We start from the raw sequence: 26,920 nt of genomic DNA on the forward strand, positions 1-26,920 counted from the left end.
ATCTTCGCCAAACAATAGCAAGTAGGCGAGGAACTCGTGACAGCTTTTATTGCACACTACAAAAAGTAAGATTTTACCAGGGGTTGTTGATTGCATGGAGGCATGCTATACAAGGTTTCCATTATGTGAAATTGCATTTAAGCGGAACATAAAGCAATTGTAATTCTTTGCAATTATCCAGTTGTTGTGAGACCAATGACCAAGTTAATTTATGCTGCACTTGCCACATTGATACAGCATAACCTCGTTCCCAGTCTCAATAGCTCCCGCCAGCTGGTAGACGAGATTAGATGCGTCACAACTAACAAAAGTATATAACTTAATGAAATCCAACCAGTTACAAAAAACACTGATTCAACACTTAATTTACAATTTATTCACATGAACAGAGTGTGTATTTGAGGTTACAACATAGATCCATAGAGGTTTCCTTTCAAACCAGGTACTCGTTTCTATATCTGACAGGGAATTTCTGCCAGTAGTGCAGGGACCTGGATGGACTTTATTTGACAGAATGGAAGACTTTGTGTGCCACCTGGGGGACAGAAATGAAAGGTAAAGTTATTGCAAACTGTCAAGTATGCAAAGTGAGTGACACGTCTCCTAAAGTAGCTAGTTATACCATCAAAATGATTTTCTCTTCATTCCTCGTCCAGTGACAAAGCATACAACCGTAAAACCATATGAGGGTCGGTCTGCTTTTCTTTACCCATTTCTCCACATCCTTCTGTCCTGCTCCATCATCCAACTATTGCACTCAAATTCTAAGCTCTCCAGTCATGAAGAACTTAACAATGGAGAAGCATGCTATAGAGTTAATACAAATCACTGACTCCTGAAAATTGGTATCATCTGTCTGTAGAAGTTTAAATGTTCAGTCACACAAATGTATTTGTGTATCAGTTGTGGTACGTAGCGGTGGGGGGAACCGCACAGATGACTGAGGAGACAAGGAGTTGGACCCACTGACATCTCTCTTGGCAGTCTGACAACCAGACTCAGTCTCAGGTTATTTCTTGGCAGACTAAGCGAGATCCAACCTGCTGTAACATTCTATCAAGAACTGCTAGCTTTATCAGCTCGTTGCTTTAACATCCACTCATGCCTGGTTGTATGTTCTCCATTGCACCCCATGGTTAACTGCTGGTGACAGTGTCTGGGTAGATCTCACGTACACAGTGGTCCCGGGCATGGAGAAAGTCGAAAAGCTCTTCAGTGCAGTCCTCTGCGGTCTCGGACTTGGAGCTGACCCTGGACTCGCAGTCCTCTAGTTTTGCCCGGGTGTGGATGCAGTGCTCTGCCTGTGCACACTTGTCCCGCACTGTGTCAAGGGGGTCCTGGAACAGAAGGACCAGGGCTACTGAGAACATAAGTCATCTATTCCCTAGCCTGGTCCCAGATCTGTTTGTGCTATAACCAACATGTCTGGCATAACAAACAACCATACATTGGACTTGGCTATAGCACAAATAGATATGAGGCGGGCTATTTATTCCCCCCAGTTGCATGACAACTAACTAGTTGGCTAGTTGACAAAAGATTCTTTAGGTTTCAGAACCAATGCAAGGTGGGCAGATTACGTTGCATCATACCAAATCGATACATACCACCATGTCTTCCTCCTCTTCTTCCTCCTCTTCCTGAAAGAAAAACACATTTTAAAGCACTCGAAACATGACACCGATATAACACACTGGACTACTTGCCAAGGCTGTTGTTAGCCAAGCTAGTTAGCTAACTTGCATGCTATTTATTGCCACTGGTTGCGCGAAAACAACTGAGCAGATTATTGGCTAACTATGCTAGTTAACGTTAGCTGACATACCGGCTGGCTAGACACTGCGTCTCTCCTGTTAGCTATAGTAGCAAACCTAGGCCTTAAACACACGGTTCCGTTCATTATTTAACCACATATTGAATGGAAAATTGTTAATTAATGTCTTACATCTTCGGGTTCCCCGTTCAGGATCATTTTCTCCTCGAAAACCATGATGTTATTGCTCTTTACCTGATATGACTCGCTGTCAGATTAATAACTTGATCAGAGTTTCTTTGATTTTATGTTGGAGGACGGACCAGGTCACTCACCCGARGTAATCGTGTCGATACGTTACTTATTCTACGTTAATGAAATGGCACCCAATTGAATCCCTGTACGCTACCAAAGCTACTGCCACCGTGTGCACCGGAGAAGTTACACGCRGTCAAAAAAGGGATTCAGTCACACAAGGCTGTCAATTCACATGTAGACTTATCGATCTCCTAAATTCCAAACCCAATACCGAGAATTTCTAAACGCAACACSCAGCAAATGGTCTAAAGTAAGATTGTACATTTTATTCCAGTTTTATATGTTTGCCCTGTAAATTAACTTGTGAGCTGAGCACTGCCATTATTGATCATTGCCACMCAGCCTCTAATTGTTAATCCACTGCTCTGTCAACCACAACACAAACACACACAATTAGGTCAGAGAGGACAGACTATCCAATCACTGATAAAGGTTATCCTCTACATTGTGTTAGTTTTTAAAAAACATTTGATATAGTGTTGCTTGTAGTGTCTACAATGTAAGTCTATAATATCTGCTGTGTCGCTGTCACCATAAACCTATTAATTTTTTATCATACCCATTTCTACCAAAGTAAGCACATATTGTTTGGAGGACAGACTGAAAGATCAAAATCCAGGAAAATGGGGAAATTTGATTGGCCCTTCAAGTGCCCATATTCAAATGAGGGTAGGATCAGAGCAACAACATTACACCCACACACAGGCTGGGGGTGATATAGGCTACACATATAGGCATCAGCTTACACTTGTCTCATTCATCCCCCTCCTCTCCCATGTAACTATTCCCCAGGTCGTTGCTGTAAATGAGAATGTGTTCTCAGTCAACTTACCTGGTAAAATAACGGTAAAATAAAAAAAATGAAAAACACTCTGAACAAAAATATGAATGCAACATGCAACAATTTCAACATTTTAGAGTTACAGTTCATATAAGGAAATCAGTCAATTGAAATAAATTCATTAGGGCCTAATCTATGGATTTCACATAACTGGGAATACAGATATGCATCTGTTGGCCAGACACCTTAAAYAAAAAGGTAGGAGCGTGGATCAGAAAACCAGGCATTATCTGTTTTGACCACCATTTATTTGCCAAATGCGGTGCGACACATCTCCTTCGCATAGAATTGATCAGGTCTACCTACACCTGTTGTATTCGGAGCATGTGACAAATAAAATTGGATTTGATTTCATCCAAAATATTGATCAGTCACATTTATTTATTAATATAAAGTTTTAACTTTACACTAACACACCAATTAGTATAAAATATATATATACACTGCTCAAAAAAATAAAGGGAACACTTAAACAACACAATGTAACTCCAAGCCAATCACACTTCTGTGAAATCAAACTGTCCACTTAGGAAGCAACACTGATTGACAATAAATTTCACATGCTGTTGTTGTGCAAATGGAATAGACAAAGAGTGGGAAATTATAGGCAATTAGCAAGACACCCCAATAAAGGAGTGGTTCTGAAGGTGGTGACCACAGACCACTTCTCAGTTCCTATGCTTCCTGGCTGATGTTTTGGTCACTTTGAATGCTGGCGGTGCTTTCACTCTAGTGGTAGCATGAGACGGAGTCTACAACCCACACAAGTGGCTCAGGTAGTGCAGCTCATCCAGGATGGCACATCAATGCGAGCTGTGGCGAGAAGTTTGCTGTGTCTGTCAGCGTGTGTCCAGAGCATGGAGGCGCTACCAGGAGACAGGCCAGACATCAGGAGACGTGGAGGAGGCCGTAGGAGGGCAACAACCCAGCAGCAGGACCGCTACCTCCGCCTTTGTGCAAGGAGGAGCACTGCCAGAGCCCTGCAAAATGACCTCCAGCAGGCCACAAATGTGCATGTGTCTGCTCAAACGGTCAGAAACAGACTCCATGAGGGTGGTATGAGGGCCCGACATCCACAGGTGGGGGTTGTGCTTACAGCCCAACACCGTGCAGGACGTTTGGCATTTGCCAGAGAACACCAAGATTGGCAAATTCGCCACTGGCGCCCTGTGCTCTTCACAGATGAAAGCAGGTTCACACGCCATGTGACAGACGTGACAGAGTCTGAAGACGCCGTGGAGAACGTTCTGCTGCCTGCAACATCCTCCAGCATGACCGGTTTGGCGGTGGAGTCAGTGGTGTGGGGTGGCATTCTTTGGGGGGCCGCACAGCCCTCCATGTGCTCGCCAGAGGTAGCCTGACTTAAGGTACCCGAGATGAGATCCTCAGACCCCTTGTGAGACCCATATGCTGCTCGGTGGCCCTGGGTTCTCCTAATCAAGACAATGCGTAGACCTCATGTGGCTGGAGTGTGTCAGCAGTTCCTGCAAGAGGAAGGCATTGATGCTATGGACTGGCCCGCCCGTTCCCCAGACCTGAATCCAATTGAGCACATCTGGGACATCATGTCTCGCCGCCATCCACCAACGCCACGTTGCACCACAGACTGTCCAGGAGTTGGCGGATGCTTTAGTCCAGGTCTGGGAGAGATCCCTCAGGAAACCATCCGCCACCTCATCAGGAGCATGCCCAGGCTGTGTAGGGAGTCATACAGGACGGAGTGGCAGCACACACTACTGAGCCTCATTTGACTTGTTTTAAGGACATTACATCAAAGTTGGATCAGCCTGTAGTGTGGTTTTCCACTTTAATTTTGAGTGTGACTCCAAATCCAGACCTCCATGGGTATTGGATAAATTTGATTTCCATTGATCATTTTTGTGTGATTTTGTTGTCAGCACATTCAACTATGTAAAGAAAAAAGTATTTAATAAGAATATTTCATTCATTCAGATCTAGGATGTGTTATTTTAGTGTTCCCTTTATTTTTTTGAGCAGTGTATATTTTTTGCTGCCTAAGTCCCAGTAAGCACCTGCATTAACCGGCCCCACACATACAGCAGAGTTTACATTTCAGAGTAGTTCCGACTAGCACATGAACACTGCATACATCCTGACGAAGGAGCCTACTCCCTTCCAGATGTTACATCCTCAATAGGTCTACTGTKGGAATACTGGGTATTTTGAAAATGAGCTCGTCAAGGCTATGTCTGACAATCACTTTTGGAGAAAGGACTGTCCTCTCATGTTTTTCACTTTCTCCAAAAGGCCTATTCCCAATAAAAAATAATTCGTTTTTCCTAAAGAGTAGGCCTACTGAACTCTTAAATCTGTTAATACACAGACACTGCTGCAAGTTTGTGGTATACGCTATTATCATTTAGAAATAAATTCACAAACTCTTCATTGTGTGTATTTCTGCCTAGGCCTGTGGACAAACGCCTGACGTCATAATCAACTGATTATGACGTCAAGCATCTCACTGAATTGCGTGAATAAAATAAAAAACACAACATAACATACATGTAACACAACACAATATCACGTTTCGTATGGATATTGTTGGTGCAACAACCCAAGTCAGGTATCTGCTTGACTGAGGAGATTGTACAAGATTACGGTAATATTTTCTAGATGTGATGTCCCTGATTTTACATGGGCATGTCTCACACTTTTGGTTAATTCATTTTAACTTGCAAGATTCAATGGAAAATTGCCACGATGATTAATCTATCAAGAGAAATTGGGAAAACTGTTGCTGACACGATATTGCCACAGGGTGGCGTACATTGTCCTGTTTTCTGTTGTAGCGATGAGAAGCCAACAGGCATGTGTGTTTTGCGACTTCTGGCCCGCCGGCTCCTCCTCTTCCAAGCTGTCAGTACAGCAACCTTCATGTAGCTGTCCATGTAGTAACTGTTGGCGTTAAATCAAGTTCCGTTTGCTTTGTGCTAGTAAATACTGTATCAGATTGGATTTGTTTGTAAAAGTGGTTGGCTCATTATTACCCCGTTCTGCCGATAGGTTAGTGGTTGGAAATGTATTGGGCTGCATGGTTGCAACTGGCCAAGTTATCTTTCAAATTGGAAGTGGTTTGACAGCTCGCTGCTTATGCCTTGCCCACGAAGGCGCCCCAACAACGGGGTAAGTCAGGACAAATATCTCAGTTTGTTTACACCAACTTTGTTTATGCACTTTTAATTGTACTACACCAGCTATGCTGTGAACTCATGATGTGCTGTAAGCTTACTAGTTAGCAAGCAGATGAAGGACTTTTTCCCCCTCTTTTGTTGATGGTGCGTTTGTTTATGTCCGGACAGACAGCGTCTGKTAAGGTCCAGCATCAGTTAGTTGATAAAATGTTGCTAACTAACGTTAGCTGGTTATCTATAAAGCTATGTTGCTGGTTAGAACGAACTGTAAATATTTCCACTCGTCAAGAGGACTTGTGACGGTAATAACCATCTTGCAAGCTGCTACAGCCGATATATGCATTGTTTTGTCAAATGAGCCATGCAATCTTATTAGATTTGTACACAGAACCACATATCTAAAAAGTTAGCCAAAATATGTACAAGCGATGCATTCATGGATGTTGTTTCTCAGTTTGTGTGTCGTTATATGTGCATTGCTGTGCACACTATGTATGTCTGTATGTGTGTGGTGGTCTCTTACCTGGCTTTATGCCAGTAGTCATCCTATCTATGCCTTCAATGGCTTCCCCGTTCGACCCCACCCTGAACACAGAGCCCTCACTTTCAAACCCTCACTCTCTCCGCTGTAGTTCACCTAGGTCCTCCTCATCATTCAATGTACTTATTAGGATCAGCTTCAAGTTGTTATGGCAACACATTCACGTGTTTGTTCGTGTCTTTTGTATCAGTGTCCTTTTCAGTGGAATAGAGGAGATTTGAGAGAATTACAGTACAATATGTTCCACTCTCAGTGAAAATAAAGGTTATTACATACCCAGAGGAAGGTAATAGGGCTGGGAATTACAAAGGGACCTCACAATAAGCTTTATCACGATACTTAGATGCCGATGTATGTATTGCGATTCGGACGATTCTATTTTGCAATTTGATACTGTGATTTTATTGCGATTCGATGTTTCAAAATATTGCTCACCATATTGTCTGCTGTAGAGGGACAAGAGAGCCTGGGGCGACTTCAGCAGGACAGAACGGTGTGCAACGTTTAATTAAACGGAAACGGCGCTCTTCTGAACGACCAGTTGAGGGCGATTGTGTATGGTGTGCTGCACGAGTTTTGCTATTTCAAATGGTTACCCATATTGATCGGCCGGCCACACCCACCAAACGGGAGCAAAAAGGCTACCATAAGGATTGTTGAAGAACAGGGTGCACTGTTTTGGGGAAACGTGTCCTTCAGTACAAACTGTCACACAATGTAGGCTAGTAAAACGTTTGAACTTTAATGAACTGAATGCACACCCTGCTGGTTATTATTTTAGGAGCTCATGGTGTTGGCTCTATCCCACTTGGTCACTAGTCCTACCAGTGACTGTTTGTCTGTCAGTAACCATGGAAACTAACATACACTGTGTCCGGCCTACTAGCGGCCTAAGCAACCTAAACTTGTTACTGTAGTTAAACCTGGTGATTAGWGTGAGTCAACTTCCTTTTCGCTGTCTACTCTGTCCTCTAAATGTGCATATCACTCACACAGATACACGCTCTGGSTTCCTGTCTCTGTGAACATACAAACACACKTCATCTCACTCCGACRGTGTTTTTCCGGGTATTTGAGCTTCTCCGCAGTTCTCGTCTGCTAATTCTAATCAGTGTTAGCCCTGTTTGGAAGTTGAAATTCATTCCCACACAGCCTGGCTTTGTATGCTGTCTGAGCAAAAAGGATTTGGTAGCTCTAGCCTTTTCATATGACTATACCAATGCTACCTGTGTTGTATTCAAACCTACACAAGATCTACTGAGAAACCTTTTTATTGCACACTGTAACACACACTCCCACCCGTTGTACCATGCCCAGAGCGTGTGTGTGTGAGAGAGAGAGAGAGAGCAATGTGAGGTGCTAGGGAGTAACTGGATTAGAGGTTATACAGGAGAGCATCTGCCAGAGAGCTCTCCTACCAATAGCTCTAGGGTACCCTTAGGTACTAGGCTAGGCTATTTCTTGGATTTTTWAAATATTTMTTAAAACTCTGTGTTAACAACTTTTATTTGACCGTTACTGTAAATAAAGTCCTACGTGTGAAGACCTATAAACCAAGTGAATGTTACAAAGTGTGCTATTATTGATATATGTGTGAGTGATTCCTCCAATTAAATCAGCTTGTCACACAGTAGCCTATATGTGGCATTGACACTAATCTGTTTCTCTCTCTGTCAGACATGTCGCGACGGAGTATGAGGCTGGTTTTAGGGGGATACTACAACCAATCCTCCGAGGATGACGAATCCTCCTCAGTTTCCTACAGGGAGAGCCCTGTGAGGTGTGTGTGTGTGTGTGTGTGTCTTCCATCTTGTACAGTATAGCCTTATACCGTAGGCCTAATAGTTGCTTTAACACCATGTCAAACTCTCCCTCTCTCTTCTCTCCTCTATTTCTCATCAACCTCATTTCTCTTTCTCTCTTCTCTCAGGGTCTTTACCAAGAGGAAGAGAGGGGGTCATAAAGTGGCCTCCTCTCGTACCTCCAGCCGGGCCAACAGCGTGGCTAGCACCGCTAGCATTGCTAGCACGATGGAGCCACTCAGTAATGCTGAGGARTACATTGGTACGGTTCACCCCACTTTCTGCATCCACTGTCCCAATGACACTCCCTCAGTTACTTTCACCCTCTACTGTATACTCAGTACTGTATGTGTTGTATTGCAGTGAGCTAGCTAGGTAGGTTAGCGTTGAATTGTAGTTACATAGCTAGGGTAGCTGCTTTTTGTTGTTGTTAGTTAGCCAGCTGGCAAGCCTTTTCTGTCTATGTTTATAGTTATCTATTCAAAACTGACCATCTGACTCTCTCTCTTTCTCCCCGCAACCCTTGCCTCTCAGTGGTCTCAAGTTTGGCTCAGAGGAGGAAGACCTTCCAGGAGCCTCAAAGTGTGGCTCCAGCACCAGCCCCCAGCCTGAATCTGGCTCCTAGCCCCAGGGGCTTCCCCTCCTGCCAGACCAGCCTTAACCAGGCCCAGAGCCAGAGCAGCGCCGTGGACAGCTCTGGTTACTCCTCTTCAGAGGCAAGATGTTTCAAAGGATACTCTGGATACACCTCTTTATACGGACAAAGGGCTAGCGCCAGCCAGAGCTCTGGCGCCAACAGGAAAAGCGCCAGCGCCAGCTGGAGTGAGTAATGTGTGGGTGTGTGCTTGTTTGTTAGCATTAGCATAGCGTTAGCTTGTCTATATGCTTGAAGCTTGTTTGTTAGCATTAGCTTGTTTCTATGCTTGTAGTCTGTTTGTTAGCATTAGCTTGTCTCAATGATTTTTTAACTCGGTCTCCTCCTGTAGCCCCCCCGTTTGTCCCTGCCGGTGTGGGGAAGGCCATTCTAATTGCCTTCCTCCTCCTCTTGACTTTTGGTGAGTGGCATCACACCCCATAATCATACAGTCTATAGTTATATAGAACTGCCATGAAAACCAACACTTGCACTTTTACTTTATTGGTGCTAGCAGTAAATTGTCCACACATGACATCCCTAACCATAGTACTTACTGGCGATTTAATTCACTGAGGGAACGTATAAAATGGCACTAACAGAAGTACAACACATACTGTACGACCAATAATGTAGACACAATAATGTTCACACATCTAAATGTTGTCTGTGTAACCTGTACGATACTGTGCCCCTTGGCGTATTCAGGTCTATTCTGCTTCTCTCTGCTAGGCTGCTGGCACCTTGCACCCTTAGTATGGTCCACCCTGACTCCGACTATGACCCTGAACCGACCAGTCATCACCCCGACTCCACCCCCTGTCTTCAGTCTGCCTCCCAAGGCTATGGTAGGATCTGATAGGACCACATACCCGCCAATCATCTCTCTATCATCTTTCTCTTGATTTGAAAGGATGCTGCATTGACGCTCTGCATATGTAACCTACTCCTGGATTGTACAATAAAGTTTGTCAACTCCTTCTGCAGGATGGCGCGTCGGTATTTAATTCTGCTTTGGAAGCCAAGATGAACACCATCCTGGTAAGAGAGACAGAGAGAGAATACAAACTATAGTTCATTTGGGTGTATTCATTTTTGCTGAACTGACTTGTGCATGTTTCTCCCGCAGACAGAAATAGAAATACTTAAGAAAGACCACCAGCAGAAATTTGTTACCGAGGTGAGTACTCTACAGCGGTGGTTCCCAAACTTTTTATAGTCCCGTACTCCTTCAAACATTCAACCTCCAGCTGCGTACCCCCTCTAGCACCAGGGTCAGCGCACTCTCAAATTTTGTTTTTTTTGCCATCATTGTAAGCCTGCCACACACACACTATACGATACATGTATTAAACATAAGAATGAGTGTGAGTTTTTGTCACAACCTGGCTCGTGGAAAGTGACAAAGAGCTCTTATAGTCCAATGCACAAATAATAATATTATAATAATCAATCATTTTGCTCTTCATTTAGCCATCTTACATATAAAACTTTATTTGTTCATTAAAAATTGTGAATAACTCACTACAGGTTAATGAGAAGGGTGTGCTTGAAAGGATGCACATAGCTCTGCAATGTTGGGTTGTATTGGAGTCTGTCTTAAATCATTTTCTAAACACAGTCTGTGCCTGTATTTAGTTTTCATGCTAGTGAGGGCTGAGAATTCACTCTCACATAGGTACGTGGTTGCAAAGGGCATCGGTGTCTTAACAGCACGATTTGCCAAGGCAGGATACTCAGCGCAGCCCAATCCAGAAATCTGGCAGTGGCTTCTGATTGAATTACATTTTCACAGAACCGCTTTTTGCAATTTCAATGAGGCTCTCTTGTTCAGATATCGGTAAGTGGACTGGAGGCAGGGCATGAAAGGGTTAACGAATCCAGTTATTTGTGTCGTTCTTTTCGGGAAAGTACCTGCGTAATTGCGCACCCAACTCACTCAGGTGCTTCGCTATATCACATTTGACATTTGCACACAGGGGCTGTCGGGGGCAATACGGACTTTCAGCTCCCTCCAAAGATTTTCTATTGGGTTCAGGTCTGMAGACTGGCTAGGCCACTCCAGGACCTTGAGATGCTTCTTACGGAGCCAAGTGAAATAATCTGTCTGTAAACAATTGTTGGAAAAATGACTTGTCATGCACAAAGTAGATGTCCTAACTGACAAAACTATAGTTTGTTAACAAGAAATTTGTGGAGTGGTTGAAAAATTKGTCTTAATGACTCCAACCTAAGTGTATGTAAACTTCCGACTTCAACTGTACATGTCTTACTACTCTAACGTCGTCTTAATTCTCGCTGGAAAAAACTCCTGTGGTCCTTTTTCAAATGGGCATGTTTCGTTTCTAAATGTCTGCGCAAGAGTGAAGGTTTCATCAAGTTGTGAGAGAGTACTTTTGCACATATAACACACTGTGGCTGAGGAAAGGCACTACTCCCAATATAAGTGAWCCCCAAATCAATGTAGTTCTCATCATATTTGCGTCTCTTCGATGGTCCAACGTCCGTCTGTTGTTCGGTGCTTTCCCGGGTAAGGGGGCAGTAGCTCTTCGGCTGCATCAGATTCACAACTGTGTCCATGCTAGCTGGGCTAACAACAAATGTAGGATTACTGACGCTAGCATTGGATGTGCTCGTGGAAGCAGAACTTGTGTCGTCGACAGGTGCAGGTGTAGTACTACCAGTAGAGCTGGTATGGGTCTTATGGATGTGGACCTTTAAAAAAAGTAACCATTTATCAATTTTCAAGCAAACGGAATGAGCTGCAGCTACGTTTGGCTACATACGGACCGTTAGTGGAATTCACGCGAGAGGGTAGCGGTTAATGTGATTGGATGTTAATTATTTAACTAGGCTACCTGTATTTGACATAGTGTTGTTATTTCGCTGAACACTAGATGGTTTAATTTGATTTTTGGCAGTAAAACGAGGCTACTCAGGGGAGAAATAAACTTCATCCAAATGTATAGKCCCGTTGGAAAATATAAATGGACTGTTTGAAAATGTGAATTTTTAAAACATTTTTATTTGGCCTACCTGCTCTACAGTATACTATTATGTGGATTGGGGTGTCATAAGGTGCTTATAACAGTCTAGTATGGAGAACATGGTTTCAGTTATAGATGTCTATAGTAATGTACTATATATGTAATAGGGAGTCATTTACAGGGCTCTATAGAAGTGCAGTATTTTTGCAAATAGGGTTTAATTTAGAGCTGAGCGATTTGGTGCTTTTTGAGGTCAGTTCGGTTASTGTTCGATTGTTAAAAAATAACGTTTTCGGTTTCGCACATTTTTTAAAACATGAAATTCATTATAAAATAATGACATTTACTATGCATTTAGAGCTTTTTTTTTTAATATATATATATTTGTGGAAAATGTTATTGTGTATTTTATCCCCTTTTTCTCCCCAATTTCGTTCTTGTCTCATCGCTGCAACTCCCCAACGGGCTCAGGAGGCGAATGTCGAGTCATGCGTCCAAAAACATGACCCCACCATTCTGCGTTTCTGACCACCCGCCCGCTTAACCCACAAACCAGCAGTGTCGGAGGAAACACTGTTCAACTGACAACCGAGTTAAGCCTGCAGGCACCCGGCCCACCACAAGGAGTCGCTAGAGTGCGATGAACCAAGTGAAGCCTCCCCGGCAAAACCCTCCTCTAACGTGGACGACGCTGGGCTAATTGTGCTGGGCTATGGGACTCCCGATCACGGCCGGTTGTGATACAGCCCGGGGTCGAACCCGGGTCTGTAGTGATGCCTCTAGCACTGTGATGCAGTGCCTTAGATAACTACAGCACTCGGGAGGCCTGGAGTTTGAGATTTTTTATGGAAATTCCAAAGCCTACAATTGTGAAAATTCAATTGAAAAACATAGAAAATATTCCATTGTCTCTGATCGGGTCCACATTGGAAATTACTATGCAATAATAAAACATTTCAGTTCAGCTGCAGAGCTGTCTGACGATGTCATTTTACTAGTTCTTCAAAGTAGATTAGGCATACTTTCACYAACTGTCTGTCTCTCTTTCGTCGTTATGTACATTCCTCATGCGGTCTGTGTGTATCTAACCTAACGTAGCAGATGTAAAAGTGTATCATGTCCAGAGGTCTGTATATAATAACAAGATGCTCATGTCTCTGCTCTGACATTGGGAGTCGTTGTCTCAAATGAGGGAAGGCAGGCGACAAGCTGAGGTCCAAAATAAGCCCATAGAAATGCATTGGGCTTATTTTGGACAGATTCTGGCGAGAGTGAAACCTTTCACTTCGCCTCTTCCTCTCTGATCTGTCTGAGGTGGAAAAAAACTGGTGCAATGGGGTATGGACATTGAGGTTAATTATCACATTTCTGCGCTGAACTAGGTTGACTATTTGCTTAATGAAAACTACAACTCCCTTCAGCCCAGCGTCCCACATAGTTCTTGACTTGATTTCTTTCGTGAATGATTTGATTTCTGTCTAGAGAAACGGTGCGTTGGGCTCAGAAAAAAACWAAACTAAATGGAATTCAAGTAATTGAACCGATGTCGGTCAATTAGTTGTTTAATAACCGAACGAAATGTAATGTTGGTTAATCGCTCAGCACTAGCTTCATTTCCAGGGTTTTATACTATAGCAGTGCTGTATATTTACATACAGGGTTGAGATGTGGTCTTTGTGCTTGTCTATCCCAACAGATGGTAGAGAGACTACAGACAGACTTGACAGACGTGAGGACAGACATGAGGAATGTGACAGTGAGAGTGGACAGGTGAGTGTTTTTTATTTGATTTAGTTATTTAACGTATATTTAACTAGGCAAGTCAGTTAAGAACAAATTCTTGTTTTACAATGACGTCGTGGGCCAATTGTGTGCCGCCCTATGGGACTCTCGATCACGGCCGGTTGTGATACAGCCCGGGATCGAACCAGGGTCTGTGGTGACGCCTCTAGCACTGAGATGCAGTGCATTAGATTGCTGTAACATTCGGGAGCCGGCCCCATTCAGAAACTACCCCTAGCTCCTTACCCATGCTCCCTAGGCAGATTTGAAAGGATTTAAGACATTGGTTAATAGGAAAAGTATGAGACAATCTAACATCCCAAACTAGCCAGCAGCATACCACCCTGCATCCAACTGCTGGCTTGCTTCTAAAGCTAAGCAGGGTTGGTCCTGGTCGGTCCCTAAATGGGAGACCAGATGCTGCTGGAAGTGGTGTTGGAGGGCCAGTAGGAGGCACTCTTTCCTCAGGTCTAAAAAAAATATCCCAATGTCCTGTGTAGGGTGCTGTCTTTTGGATGGGATGTTAAACGGGTGTCCTGACTCTCTGTGGTCACTAAAGATCCCATGGCACTTATTGTAAGAGTAGGGGTGTTAACCCTGGTGTCCTGGCTAAATTCCCAATCTGGCCCTCATATCATCACGGTCACCTAATCAGTCCCAGCTAATTGCCTCATTCATCCCCCCTCCTCTCTCCTGTAACTATTCCCCAGGTCATTGCTTTAAATCAGAATGTGTTCTCAGTCAACTTACCTTGTAAAATTAATAAAACTGTTCGATTTTGGGGGGGTGAGGATAAAACATATTTTCTCACTAAATAGACAAAGTTACATTATAAACTCAGCAAAAAAAGAAACGTCCCTTTTTCAAGACCCTGTCTTTCYAAGATAATTCGTAAAAATCGAAATAACTTCACAGATCTTCATTGTAAAGGGTTTAAACACTGTTTCCCATGCTTGTTCAATGACCCATAAACAATTAATGAACATGCACCTGTGGAATGGTCGTTAAGACACTAACAGCTTACAGACGGTACTCAATTAAGGTCACAGTTATGAAAACTTGGGACACTAAAGAGGCCTTTCTACTGACTCTGAAAAACACCAAAAGAAAGATCCCCAGGGTCCCTGCTCACCTGCCTGAACGTGCCTTTGGCATGCTMCAAGGAGGCATGAGGACTGCAGATGTGGCCAGGGCAATAAATTGCAATGTCCTTACTGTGAGACGCCTAAGACAGGGCTACAGGGAGACAGGACGGACAGCTGTTTGTCCTCGCAGTGGCAAGACACGTGTAACAACACCTGCACAGGATCGGTACATCCGAAAATCACACCTGCAGGACAGGTACAGGATAGCAACAACAACTGCCCGAGTTACACCAGGAACGCACAATCCCTCCATCATTGCTCAGACTGTCCGCAATAGACTGAGAGAGGCTGGACTGAGAGCTTGTAGGCCTGTTGTAAGGCAGGTCCTCACCAGACATGACCGGCAACAACGTCCCCTTAGGGGCACAAACCCACCGTCGCTGGACCAGACAGGACTGGCAAAAAGTGCTCTTCACTGACGAGTCGRGGTTTTGTCTCACCAGGGGAGATGGTCGGATTTGCGTGTATCGTAGAAGGAATGAGCGTTACACCGAGGCCTGTACTCTGGAGCGGGATCGATTTGGAGGTGGAGGGTCCGTCATGGTCTGGGGCGGTGTGTCACAGTATCATCGGACTGAGCTTGTTGTCATTGCAGGCAATCTCAACGCTGTGCGTTACAGGGAAGACATCCTCCTCCCTCATGTGGTACCCTTCCTGCAGGCTCATCCTGACATGACCCTCCAGCATGACAATGCCACCAGCCATACTGCTCGTTCTGTGCGGGATTTCCTGCAAGACAGGAATGTCCGTGTTCTGCCATGGCCAGCGAAGAGCCTGGATCTCAATCCCATTGAGCACGTCTGCAACCTGTTGGATCGGAGGGTGAGGGCTAGGGCCATTCCCCCCAGAAACTTGCAGGTGCCTTGGTGGAAGAGTGGGGTAACATCTCACAGCAAGAACTGTCAAATCTGGTGCAGTCCATGAGGAGGAGATGCACTGCAGTACTTCATGCAGCTGGTGGCCACACCAGCTACTGACTGTTACTTTTGATTTTTGATTTCTTTTTTGCTGAGCTTCTTTTAATTGATTCTATTCTATTGTAGTGTGGATCCTTTGGATTGGGACCGCCGTTTGAGCCAGCAGACAGCCGGCTTCACCAGTCAGGTAGACGACCTCAAGGAGCAACACACACACATCAGGGGGAGAGTCGCTGCCCTGGAGGACCAGACTGCCACGGTAATGTACACACCCACAAACAGGTGCACAAACCCGGTCAAATTTGTAGCACTGAACTTKTCCAGAGCCACGTATGTGTGCTGAATAACTGAAATATGAATGGCTGAGTCCAAAATGGCACCCTATTCCCTACATAGTGTCCTGGTCAAAAGTACTGCACTTATAGGGAATGSGTGCCATTTTTGTACTCAGACAACGTGAATGATGAGCCTTCCTAACCTAATTGATTTGGTGTCTGTTGTGTAGCTGCAGCAACAGGTCTACTCTGTCCAGAACCAGCCTCCTCCAGAGCCCAGCCCCACCAAAGCCAACGCACACCTGACCACCGAGCTCAAAGAGGCCATGGCCAAATGGCTGCATGAGAATGTGCCCCAGAATGAACCACGGGTAGTGAAAGAGATTGTGAAGGACTGCAGTCCTCCATTGGCCGACAGGATGCCGGACTTTGCCTTAGAGTCCCAAGGTGCCAGCATTGTGAGCACGCGGTGTTCCGAGACGTACCGCAGCCGCTCGGCATGTGTGACCTTCCTGGGTATACCTCTCTGGTACCCCTTTGAGAGCCCCCGCACCATTATCCAGGTACCTCTTTCTAGCTCTTTTTATATTCTTTCTTTGTTTGTTGCCACCGTGTCAATAGGAATCTCCACTCTCCTTTTCTCTGTCTCCTTTCTTTTTTGCATTTTATAATCTAACTAAACGTGAACCTCACCTGTCCGCCCCTCAGGGRCAGCCTGTGCAGGCTGGGAAGTGTTGGGCGTTCCACGGTGCGCAGGGCACCTTAGTCATCGCCCTGTCTCATCCCGCTCGCATCACCCACGTCACCCTGGAACACCTGCCTGTATCCACCGCCCCCACCGGACGCATCAACAGCGCCCCCAAGGCCTTCTCTGTCTATGTGAGTCACCTCTGACACCTGACCTAACTGTGATACCGAGACCCCCCCCCTATTCCTTGTAGAATCTTCTGTTGGACATTTCCCACCGAGATATCTGGAGCAGTACGCTAAGGACTGGTTTCTCCCTTAAAAGATCTCACTCGTCTATTTCTCTCTCTGTGAAGGGTTTGTCCACCGAGACAGAAGACGGCACCTTCCTGGGAACCTTCACTTATGACCAGCATGGAGAGCCAATCCAAACCTTCCAACTGCCCGTGAGTCGCGTCATTCAAACTTAGTCAGGGTTAGGCTAGCTAGGTTTAACTTTTGGGACTTGCTATAGCTGAAATCTGCCACACTCAGTTGAGTTTCTTATGCTAACTCTTTATCCTTCCTGTTCTCTCCCTCTCTTTCTCTCAGAACCCTACCAGGTCCATCTATCGCTATGTGGAGCTGCGCGTTCTGAGTAACTGGGGTCACCTAAAGTACACGTGCGTGTACCGCTTCCGTGTTCACGGACACATGGCCCCATCCTCCATATGAGAAGGGTTCACCGTCCACCATCTACCCCAACCGCAGACCTCAGAGAGGCTACGCTTTCATGTTCCGTCAACATCATGACGGAACAGTCTAAATAAATCCCTCTGGTTTCATACACGGGCTTCTGTCTAGTGCGAGGTTTGAGGTCGTGAGGTTAAAGATCTATAGTGATTTTTTTTTTTTTTTTTGGTGCTGACCTGGTGGGAGTGAGGGGATGGGTTTTTCTGAGATTGAAGTTTGTGTGCGTGTGCTTTTGAGCATAGATGGTTTGTTTGCATTTTGTCTGGCCACAGCAGACAGACATTTTAGATTGTACCTTGAAGGTGTGTGTATAACAGTCCTGCCTGTGTTACTGGACTTTTATTCAGTTATTTTTTTCTTTTTGTCTTTTATACAAAAGTTGAATTATGTTGAGAAAGAACGTTGTTGGGTGTATATTTTGCAAGTATCAAGGTGTATTGTTACTATATTTTATTGCGATAAGGATGTAATGTGGTTGCAAGTTATTCTTTTCTGTTGCTCTGAATGACCATAAAAGTTTTGAAGTACCTTGCCAATAGGCATCCTATTGAAGGATGTATGATATGATTTGAGATGCTTGATATACAGACGTTTCCGTTTCCTTACACAATAATACCGAATAGAAAGAAATAGGCAGGAACACACCATGAGAATTGTCTTTACTCAAAAACACATCTTAGTTTACACGGCTTGTCACATTTATTTATTTAAAGTTACTCTTTTAACATTTTGCCTTTTTTTGAACAATTCAAATCATTTTGTAGTAGTGAAAGCACATCCAGGCAATTTTCCAGATGCAAGGTACAAATCATAGAAAATAAATGCATATTTATTTTGTCTTGAATAACTCTTTACTCTCAAAAGCAATGAGGCCATTTCAATGTCAGTGAGTCCAAATGTCAGGGTTTCTACTTCCAAACATTGGTAAATGGTACAAAAGTAACCTACTCATTGCTATTGTATTATTTAAATAATCAGAATGTTTTTTTGGAATCATATGTAACTTTTTTACATTCATGGTATTATTGATTTAAACATTTGCAGTAGTGTTACAGACTAACAAAAGACTGATTGTAAGAAAATACTAATATGAGAAAATAATAATATGATTTGCTATCAATAGCACTTTGAGGTGTTTGTTTTGATCTGAAATTACAACAACAACTCCGGGTCAATTTATGTTTACTTACGTTCTGTTGAATTGGACAAAGAATGTCCGCGTAGGAATGCAATTCAATTCTTGAAATGACTGGCAATATATAAATAATGAATGTGTATGACATCTTTTTCTACTCTGTTAAAATACCCTTTTTTTGTTGTATGTTACTTTTATGCAATAGTTATTTGAAAGCGAGGCATCTTAACAGGTATTTCAGATGTTTCGAATTGGGTTTTCAAAGAAAATACTTAGCTAGGTGTGTGTTCAATTGGCACAAGACAGGATCTTTTTTATTTATTTTTTTAAACAGTAGGATAAAAAAATGTTGGTAGTACCTGAACTTGTTCTATAAAAAAATGCTCAATTATTTTGTTGCTAAACATTTTGCTACATTGTGCTCAACGGAACACGGCCCAGGTGAACGTAATATTTATTTTATTTAATCATGTGCATATCATACATCATTTAATTAGGGTCATTGTATTTTTTTAATTGATCTTTAATCAGTGGTCCAACTTTTATTTCATTGATTAGTTATTAATGATGCATCAATATTGTAGCAGTAATTAACGCAGGCTAATATAATGAGACAGCAGAAATCTTCCCTTCGACTGTTATAGCCGGGGGTGCTGGCCTGTGGTAGAGTAAGGTTAAGAGTGACATTGAGGTGACTAACTTTTGCTTTTATTTTGATTATTTTCACTGCAATCGCTCAGCAATTCGATGCATTCATTGATTTTATATATATAAAGATTTTGAAAATATATTTTATTTTGTTAAAGTATAGCTAAGTACTATGGTGGTTAGGTTTTATTTAACCAGGCAAGTCAGTTAAGAACAAATTCTTATTTTCAATGAAGGCCTAGGAACAGTGGGTTAACTGCCTTGTTCAGGGGCAGAACGACAGATTTGTACCTTGTCAGCTCAGGGATTTGAACTTGCAATCTTACTAGTCCAACGCTCTAACTACTAGGCTACGCTGCCGCCATACACACCAAAGCCTTAAATCACAGGGATTCACATGGAGTTATGTCACTATAATCTCTGAAATGTTCACTTTCTATCAGGGATTGCTTTAAAAAAGGGTCATCTGGAATTGTTACATCCATTTTTGGACTTTAAAATTAACTAGATGGTCCAGCTAACCATAATGATAGATTTATTTCACTGATGGTGTTCATGTGCTTGTGTGTCCTGACAGTTATTTTTAATAAATTTGCAAAAAGTTCTAAAAACCTGTTTTTGCTTTGTCATTATGAGGTATTATGAGGTATTATTCTAACATTCTAATAAATGTTAGAATAAGGCTGTAACGTAACAAAATGTGGAAAAAGTCAAGGGGTCTGAATAATTTCCTAATGCGCTGTATTCATAGTTTTGTTGAATAGGAAATACATATTTGATATTTTGTATCATATTTGTACTGTGTACTTGAGCTTGTGTCCTTGAAAGTGACTACACCTCAACAATTTATAACTATAAAGTTGAGATTTTAACCAGCATTACTAGTTATTGTTTATGGCCTGCTCATGATAAATAATTACTTTGGGGATTACTTCGATTACATTTTCAATTACATGTAGTTACATTTAATATGAAGTGAAAGCCCTGTAAACTTATTGGACCCTGATTCAGTGATTGACAGGAGTGATGACCAATGGGGCTGAGTAAGCCCCCCCCCACACACACACCTACATCTACATTTAACCTCTTTGGGTTGTCAGGGAGATTCTGTGTTCTGCTTCCAATCTCACTTGTTTCCTGTCCTCAGGCATGATGAGTTGAAGATTTGCTGTATCAGGTTCCAGAGTCACAGCATCCTCTTCAGCTATTTATGTATTTATTGTCTCCTCCAGTTGAGACACAGCTCTCCCCATACACAGCTTACTGTAAACACTGATCTCATACCAGCCCTTGGTGAGTGTAGGGAGGTACAGGGATAGGGAGCTTTGGTGGAGGTGGTTATCAGTATGTGAGAGCTGCTTCTATGTGAGAGCTGCTTCTACCGAATAGCAGCACTGTAGAAACTCACACTACAACTTACGGAACGACTTGATTAGCGTAGTGTTAGCTAGCTACATAGTTGTCTTTGCTGTCCTTGTATCCAAGATAATTGTGTAGTTTTTGAGAAGTTTTTGAGAAATTGTCGAGGTTACCTAGCCAGCTACACGTTCAAACAAAGTCAACAACGCAGCCACTGCTAGCCAGCCTACTTCACCGCCAGCAGTACTATATCATTTTAGTCAATAAGATTTTAGTCAATAAGATTTTATTTTATTTTTGCAACGTAAGCTTAACTTCCTGAACATTCGAGACGTGTAGTCCACTTGTCATTCTAATCTCCTTTGCATTAGCGTAGCCTCTTCTGTAGCCTGTCAACTATGTGTCTGTCTATCCCTCTTCTCTCCTCTCTGCACAGACCATACAAACGCTTCACACGGTGGCCGCCGCCATTCTAACCTGGTGGTTCAGCGCGCACGACCCACGTGGAGTTCCAGGTCTCCGGCAGCCTCCTGGAACTGCGATCTGCGGCAACAAGGCAGAGTTCTCTCAGCCTATGCGTCTCCAGTCCTCGACTTCTTGGCACTGACGGAAACATGGATTACCACTGACAACACTGCTATCTACTGCTCTGCCTCGTCTGCCCAGTGTTTGGCACACCCCGAGAGCTTCTGGTCAGCGGGGCGGTGGCAGGATCCTCATCTCTCCAAGTGGCATTCTCTCTTTCTCCCCTGACCCATCTGTCTATCGCCTCCTTTGATATTCATGCTGTCACAGTTACCAGCCCTTTCAAGCTTAACATCCTTATCATTTATCGCCCTCCAGGTTCCTTGGGAGTTCATCAATGAGCTTGACGCCCTGATAGTTCCTTTCCTGAGGATGGCTCACCTCTCACAGTTCGGGTGACTTTAACCTCCCACGTCTACCTTTGACTCATTCCTCTCTGCTCCTTCTTTCCACTCCTCTCCTCTTTTGACCTCACCCTCTCACCTTCCCCCCTACTCACAAGGCAGGCAATACGCTTGACCTCATCTTTACTAGATGCTGTTCTTCACTAATCTCACTGCAACTCCTCCAGTATCCGACACTACCTTGTATCCTTTTCCCTCTCGCTCTCATCTAACACTTCCACATGCCTACTCGGATGGTATCGCGCCGTCCCAACCTTCGCTCTCTTCTCCCGCTACTCTCTCCTCTTCCATCCTCTATCTCTTCCTTCTGCTCAAACCTTCTCCAACCTATCTCCTGATTCTGCCTCCTCAACCCTCCCTCTCTCCTTTCTGCATCCTTTGACTCTCTATGTCCCCTATCCTCCAGGCCGGCTCGGCCTCCCCTCTGCTCCGTGGCTCGACGACTCACTGCGAGCTCACAGAACAGGGTCCGGGCAGCCGGCGGAAATGGAGGAAACTCGCCTCCCTGCGGACCTGCATCCTTTCACTCTCCTCTCTACTTTCTCCTCTTCTGTCTCTGCTGCTAAAGCCACTTTCTACCATCTAAATTCCAAGCATGCTCTAACCCTAGGAAGTCTTTGCATTCTCCTCCTCCTGAATCCTCCTCCCTCCTGAATCCTCCTCCCCTCCTCCCCTCTCTCTCCTGGGATGACTTCGTCAACGATTTTGGAAAGAAGGTGACGAACATCCGATCCTCGTTTGCTAAGTCAAACGAACCGCTGGTTCTTTGCTCACACTGCCTACCTGCTGTGCTTTGACTCTTTCTCCCCTCTCTCCTCCAGATGAAATCTCGCGTCTTGTGACGGCCGGCCGCCAACAACCTGCGCTTGACCTATCCTCCTCTCTTCTCCAGACCATTTCCGGAGACCTTCTCCCTTACCTCACTCGCTCATCAACATCATCTTGACCGCTGGCTAGCGTCCCTTCCGTCTTCAAGAGAGCGAGAGTTGCACCCCTTCTGAAAAAACCTACATCGATCTCCGATGTCAACAACTACAGACCAGTATCCCTTCTTTCTTTTTCTCTCAAAACTCTTGAACGTGCCGTCTTGGCCAGCTCTCTGCTATCTCTCTCAGAATGACCTTTTGATCCAAATCATCAGGTTCAAGACTAGTCATTCACTGAGACTGCTCTTCTCTGTGTACGAGGCGCTCCGCCACTCTAAGCTAACTCTTCTCTCTTGCTCTCATCCTTCTAACCTATCGGCTGCCTTTGATACTGTGAACCATCAGATTCCTCCTCTCCACCTCTCCGAGCTGGCATCTCCGGGCGGCCACGCTTGGATTGCGTCCTACCTGACAGGTCGCTCCTACAGGTGGCGTGGCGAGATCTGTTCCGACCACGTGCTCCACACTTGTGTCCCAGGGTTTGTTTAGCGCCTCTCTCTATTCCGCTATACACAAGTCACTTGGTTTCAATCCTCACATGGCTCTCCTATCATTGCTATGCAGACGAACACAATTAACTTTCTTTCCCCCTCTGATAAACAGGTGGCGAATCGCATCTCTGCATGTCTGGCAGACATTCAGTGTGGATGACGATCACCACCTCAAGCTGAACCTGGCAAGACGGAGCGTGTCTTCTCCCGGGAAGACTGCCCGTTCCATGATCTCGCCATCACGGTTGACAACTCCATTGTGTCCTCCTCCCAGAGCGCTAAAGAACCTTGGGTGATCCTGGACAACACCTGTGTTCTCAACTCACATCAAGGCGGTGACCCGTTCCTGTAGGTTCATGCTCTACAACATTCGCAGAGTACGACCCTGCTACACAGGAAGCGGCGCAGGTCCTATCCGGCACTTGTATCTCCCGTCTGGATTACTGCAACTCGCTGTGGCTGGGCTCCCTGCCTGTGCCATTAAACCCTACACTCATCCAGAACGCCGCAGCCCGTCTGGTGTTCAACCTTCCCAGTTCTCTCCTCACGCCGCTCCTGCCGCTCTCTCCACTGGCTTCCAGTTGAAGCTCGCATCCGCTACAAGACCATGGTGCTTGCTACGGAGCTGTGAGGGGAACGCCCTCCGTACCTTCAGGCTCTGATCAGGCCTAACACCCAAACAAGGGCACTGCGTTATCCACCTCTGGCTGCTCGCTCCCTACCTCTGAGGAAGTACGTTCCCGCTCAGCCCAGTCAAAACTGTTCGCTGCTCTGGCCCATGGTGGACAAACTCCCTCAACGACGCCGGTCAGCGGAGTCAATCACCACCTTCCGGAGACACCTGAAACCCCACCTCTTTAAGGAATACCTAGGATAGGATAAAGTAATCCTCCTAACCCCCCCCCTCCCCCTTAAAAGAGTTAGATGCACTATTGTAAAGTGGTTGTTCCACTGGATATCATAAGGTGAATGCACCAATTTGTAAGTCGCTCTGGATAAGAGCGTCTGCTAAATGACTTAAATGTAAATGTAAATGCTTCAGGTCAGTGTGTCTCCTACATAGATCAGTGATTCCCTGCTCCAGCTCTTTAATCAGCCCTAAATCCGGTTTCTCGGCTGCTTCCTGCTTCTCCTGAACAACGTCAATGAATTCAGCCTGGGTTCTCTCAGTGGAGAGCGCCAGAGCAGTGAAGACCTGCAAGCTGTCTGCTATCACTCTCTCTGCCTCTCTCTGGCTGAGATCTACTGAGTGTTCTCCTGAACCTTCTGTAGTCATCTGCTGTTCTTGTCCCTCCTTTATCCCCAATGTAGCCTTCCTCTCTCCTAACTATTTTTAGAGTAGGATTCCCCGACAGGCGGCCAACGGTACGAATGTGGCCCCGCGAGGGGTTTTCTGAGAAAATTATAAGAATTTTTTTGAATTTTCCTTGTTGGACATAAAAGACAAAAATTACCAGGAAATCACCTTCAAGTGATTTACATTTTGTAAATCTGTTCCCAAGTATTCCCACACATAATAGAGACGCATGATTAGGGCTGTTACGGTGGCAGTATTACCACCACACCGGCAGTCACCAGTCATGACAGCAGTCAAATTCCACACTTCCTAGTCACGGTAATTAGCTCTGATGCTGCTGATGTTCAGTAGAACATGTTCAGTCCAAACGTGCCTGTTACTCAGCACTCTATTGTTTCTGTAATCACTCTGACATCAATGCAAATGTAATCAAAAATCTAATCAAACACTTCATGAGAGCCCATCACAACTAAAGTGGCCAAATAACTTCTTCAAATTAAACACATGAATCAGCTTTACAACAGGTGTAGAGCCTAACTGGCATACATACACTAAGCAGCGACTGAGTTTCAAGTTTGGGGAAGATCATTTTCTCCATAAATATGCACCTTTATAATAAAAGCATTACATGCATAATCGCATTTGCGGTCACTTTTGAGTACGGCGTTTTCCCGCTAATTTATTGCATTTTGGAACATTTGCGCTGTGTGTGTGAAGAAATAGCCTAATAGTATATCAACATAAGCTAAACGTTCTGATCTGTTGCTAGTTGCTAGTGGTTGTATTAATTCCACAACTGCCCAAATCAAATCAAATTTTATTGGTCACATACACATGGTTAGCAGATGTTAATGCGAGTGTAGCGAAATGCTTGTGCTTCTAGTTCCGACAGTGCAGTAATATCTAACAAGTAATCGAACAATTTCACAACTGCCTAATACACACAAATGTAAAGGGATGGAATAAGAATATGTACATATTGGCATGTGTCCTAGACTATGTTTGGAATATTTATTTCTCTCACAGAATATAATAGGTCAACTTTTGTACTATGGGAGCCTATGTCAATCCCCATAGTACAAAAGTTGATAAGCTAGTGCTTTTGCTGTTTGTTATGTCTACTCATCTTGTTGGCTGGCGAAAAGTATATGTGGACAGTTCATTCAATATCTTCAATATGCGCCTCAGAATTGGATAAGGACGTGCGCAGTTGTGTCCCCGATGTGTCTGTCTTCACTTGTAGCCTGTGAGAAAGACCTGATCATGTGACGGGCATTGGCTAAAAATAATTGAGCTACCTGAGTGAGCAATGCTTTGGAGCACGCAGCCAGAAAAGCATAGATTTTTTTTGGGGGGGTATTACAGCCACAGAATGGGGATGCCACCGGGAAATTCAAGGCATTATCAAGTGCTTGTCAAATTGTGAATAGAGACTGATGAAGTGTGTGTGCAGCCTGCACAAATAATAAAAGCAGAGCTCATGCCTTTCATGTGACTTTTTCAAATCATCATTAGAGTCGCATGATGCAGTGTGATGCCTGTCCTGTAGATCAGAATGGGTCAGATCAGACTGGCGGGGGATGACAGTAACCAAGTCTCCTCTCTCGCCCACAGAGGGGGGGGCTTCTGGATGGTCAACAGTTCACACCTTGATGTAAATTACAGGAGAAGGAGTCTTTCTTTCCCCCTCCCGTATTTAACCCAAGGAATGTTCTTTGTTAACAGACATTTTCCCGCCAAAACTCTAACATAGTCAAACGTGAATACTGGAACAATAATTCTAACATAAGAAAGTGGGGAATATTCAGTTGTGAGCTATAGAAAACTAATGTCATATTGGTTTTTATTTTGTGATGTCATAAAAAATTGTATGGACGAAATACTGTAACTTGGAAAGTATATCCCCTTTATCAGTCATGTTTCCATCCAATACGTTGTGCTTATAATATAAAAGATTATGAAATTATTTTTGTTAGGAATGTGATTTTAGGAGTCATAGGAGATAACTGGCAATAATATCCTTCGCACAGTAAGTAGCCACGCCCCGAGTGAGGTCAGAAGAGCGTGTCAGCCCGATGGAACTTTCCCTTTCGACCAGAGTGCTTAAAAAGACTGGTGAAGAATGAACATTTCAGACCAGAACATTGCCAGGTTGCAGCTGTGCGTGTAAAGTGGTCTGAATCCTGAACCTTGAATAATCAACACGAGGTGTAGGCGAGAAGCTCACCTCCAAGACAATCACTGGTACGGCTTATTAGCTGTCCTAAGTCAGATATCGAGAAAAGCAAATCTCAGAGGGACCATCACACTACTCTTCAAACCATCTCATCCTACTACGAGTCTCGGATTCTCCTACCATCATCACCAATGAGAACCGTCGACACAGCTGGCTATCTTCCAGAGTGAACAACAGTAGATTAGACGGGTCCAGACACTTTCGGACAATCAGAGCCTTACAAGCGTGCCACTGAAAGGCCAACCCACATCCTTCCTAAGAAGGACTGGTTCCGACAGAGATAAATGGCGAACAAAGGCACGTAAATACATTAATGATGACTTATTCCAAACG

At 44.2% G+C, this 26,920-nt stretch overlaps 2 protein-coding genes across 3 annotated transcripts; one reads left to right on the top strand and one right to left on the bottom strand.

Annotated features, from left to right (window-relative positions):
• Positions 1–360: 360 nt before the first annotated feature.
• LOC111975697 (cytochrome b-c1 complex subunit 6, mitochondrial) lies at positions 361–2,133 on the bottom strand. Its single transcript, XM_024004225.2, has 4 exons — positions 1,946–2,133; positions 1,608–1,640; positions 1,176–1,337; positions 361–535 (listed from the first exon to the last, which is right to left on the bottom strand). The coding sequence occupies exons 1-4, from the start codon at positions 1,988–1,990 to the stop codon at positions 503–505; spliced, it is 273 nt and encodes a 90-aa protein (XP_023859993.1). The 5' UTR covers positions 1,991–2,133; the 3' UTR covers positions 361–502.
• A 3,666-nt stretch (positions 2,134–5,799) lies between these two features.
• On the top strand, positions 5,800–19,978 carry LOC111976087 (SUN domain-containing protein 2). 2 transcript variants are annotated; one of them, XM_024004828.2, is made up of 14 exons: positions 5,800–6,056; positions 8,283–8,385; positions 8,536–8,669; positions 8,942–9,229; positions 9,394–9,462; positions 9,750–9,889; positions 10,029–10,082; positions 10,171–10,221; positions 13,725–13,798; positions 15,999–16,131; positions 16,378–16,710; positions 16,856–17,026; positions 17,191–17,280; positions 17,426–19,978. In XM_024004828.2, exons 2-14 carry the CDS (start codon positions 8,285–8,287, stop codon positions 17,546–17,548), a joined length of 1,761 nt encoding a protein of 586 aa, XP_023860596.1. In that variant the 5' UTR covers positions 5,800–6,056; positions 8,283–8,284; the 3' UTR covers positions 17,549–19,978. The 2 variants fall into 2 exon arrangements, with proteins under 2 accessions (XP_023860596.1, XP_023860597.1); XM_024004829.2 differs by having other exon boundaries at positions 9,774–9,889.
• The last annotated feature ends 6,942 nt before the right edge of the window (positions 19,979–26,920 follow it).

This window comes from Salvelinus sp. IW2-2015, linkage group LG16 (genome assembly GCF_002910315.2).
Source record: "Salvelinus sp. IW2-2015 linkage group LG16, ASM291031v2, whole genome shotgun sequence".
In the NCBI taxonomy this organism is placed as follows: domain Eukaryota; kingdom Metazoa; phylum Chordata; class Actinopteri; order Salmoniformes; family Salmonidae; genus Salvelinus; species Salvelinus sp. IW2-2015.

Excerpts from the sequence above, each read along its gene's own strand:
- LOC111975697 (XM_024004225.2), bottom strand. The coding sequence starts at position 1,990 with ATGGTTTTCGAGGAGAAAATGATCCTGAACGGGGAACCCGAAGAT. Across the intron at positions 1,641-1,945 it reads TGAACGGGGAACCCGAAGAT|GAAGAGGAGGAAGAAGAGGA; the intron begins GTAAGACATTAA and ends TTTTTCTTTCAG. Across the intron at positions 536-1,175 it reads TCCATGCCCGGGACCACTGT|GTGGCACACAAAGTCTTCCA; the intron begins GTACGTGAGATC and ends TCTGTCCCCCAG.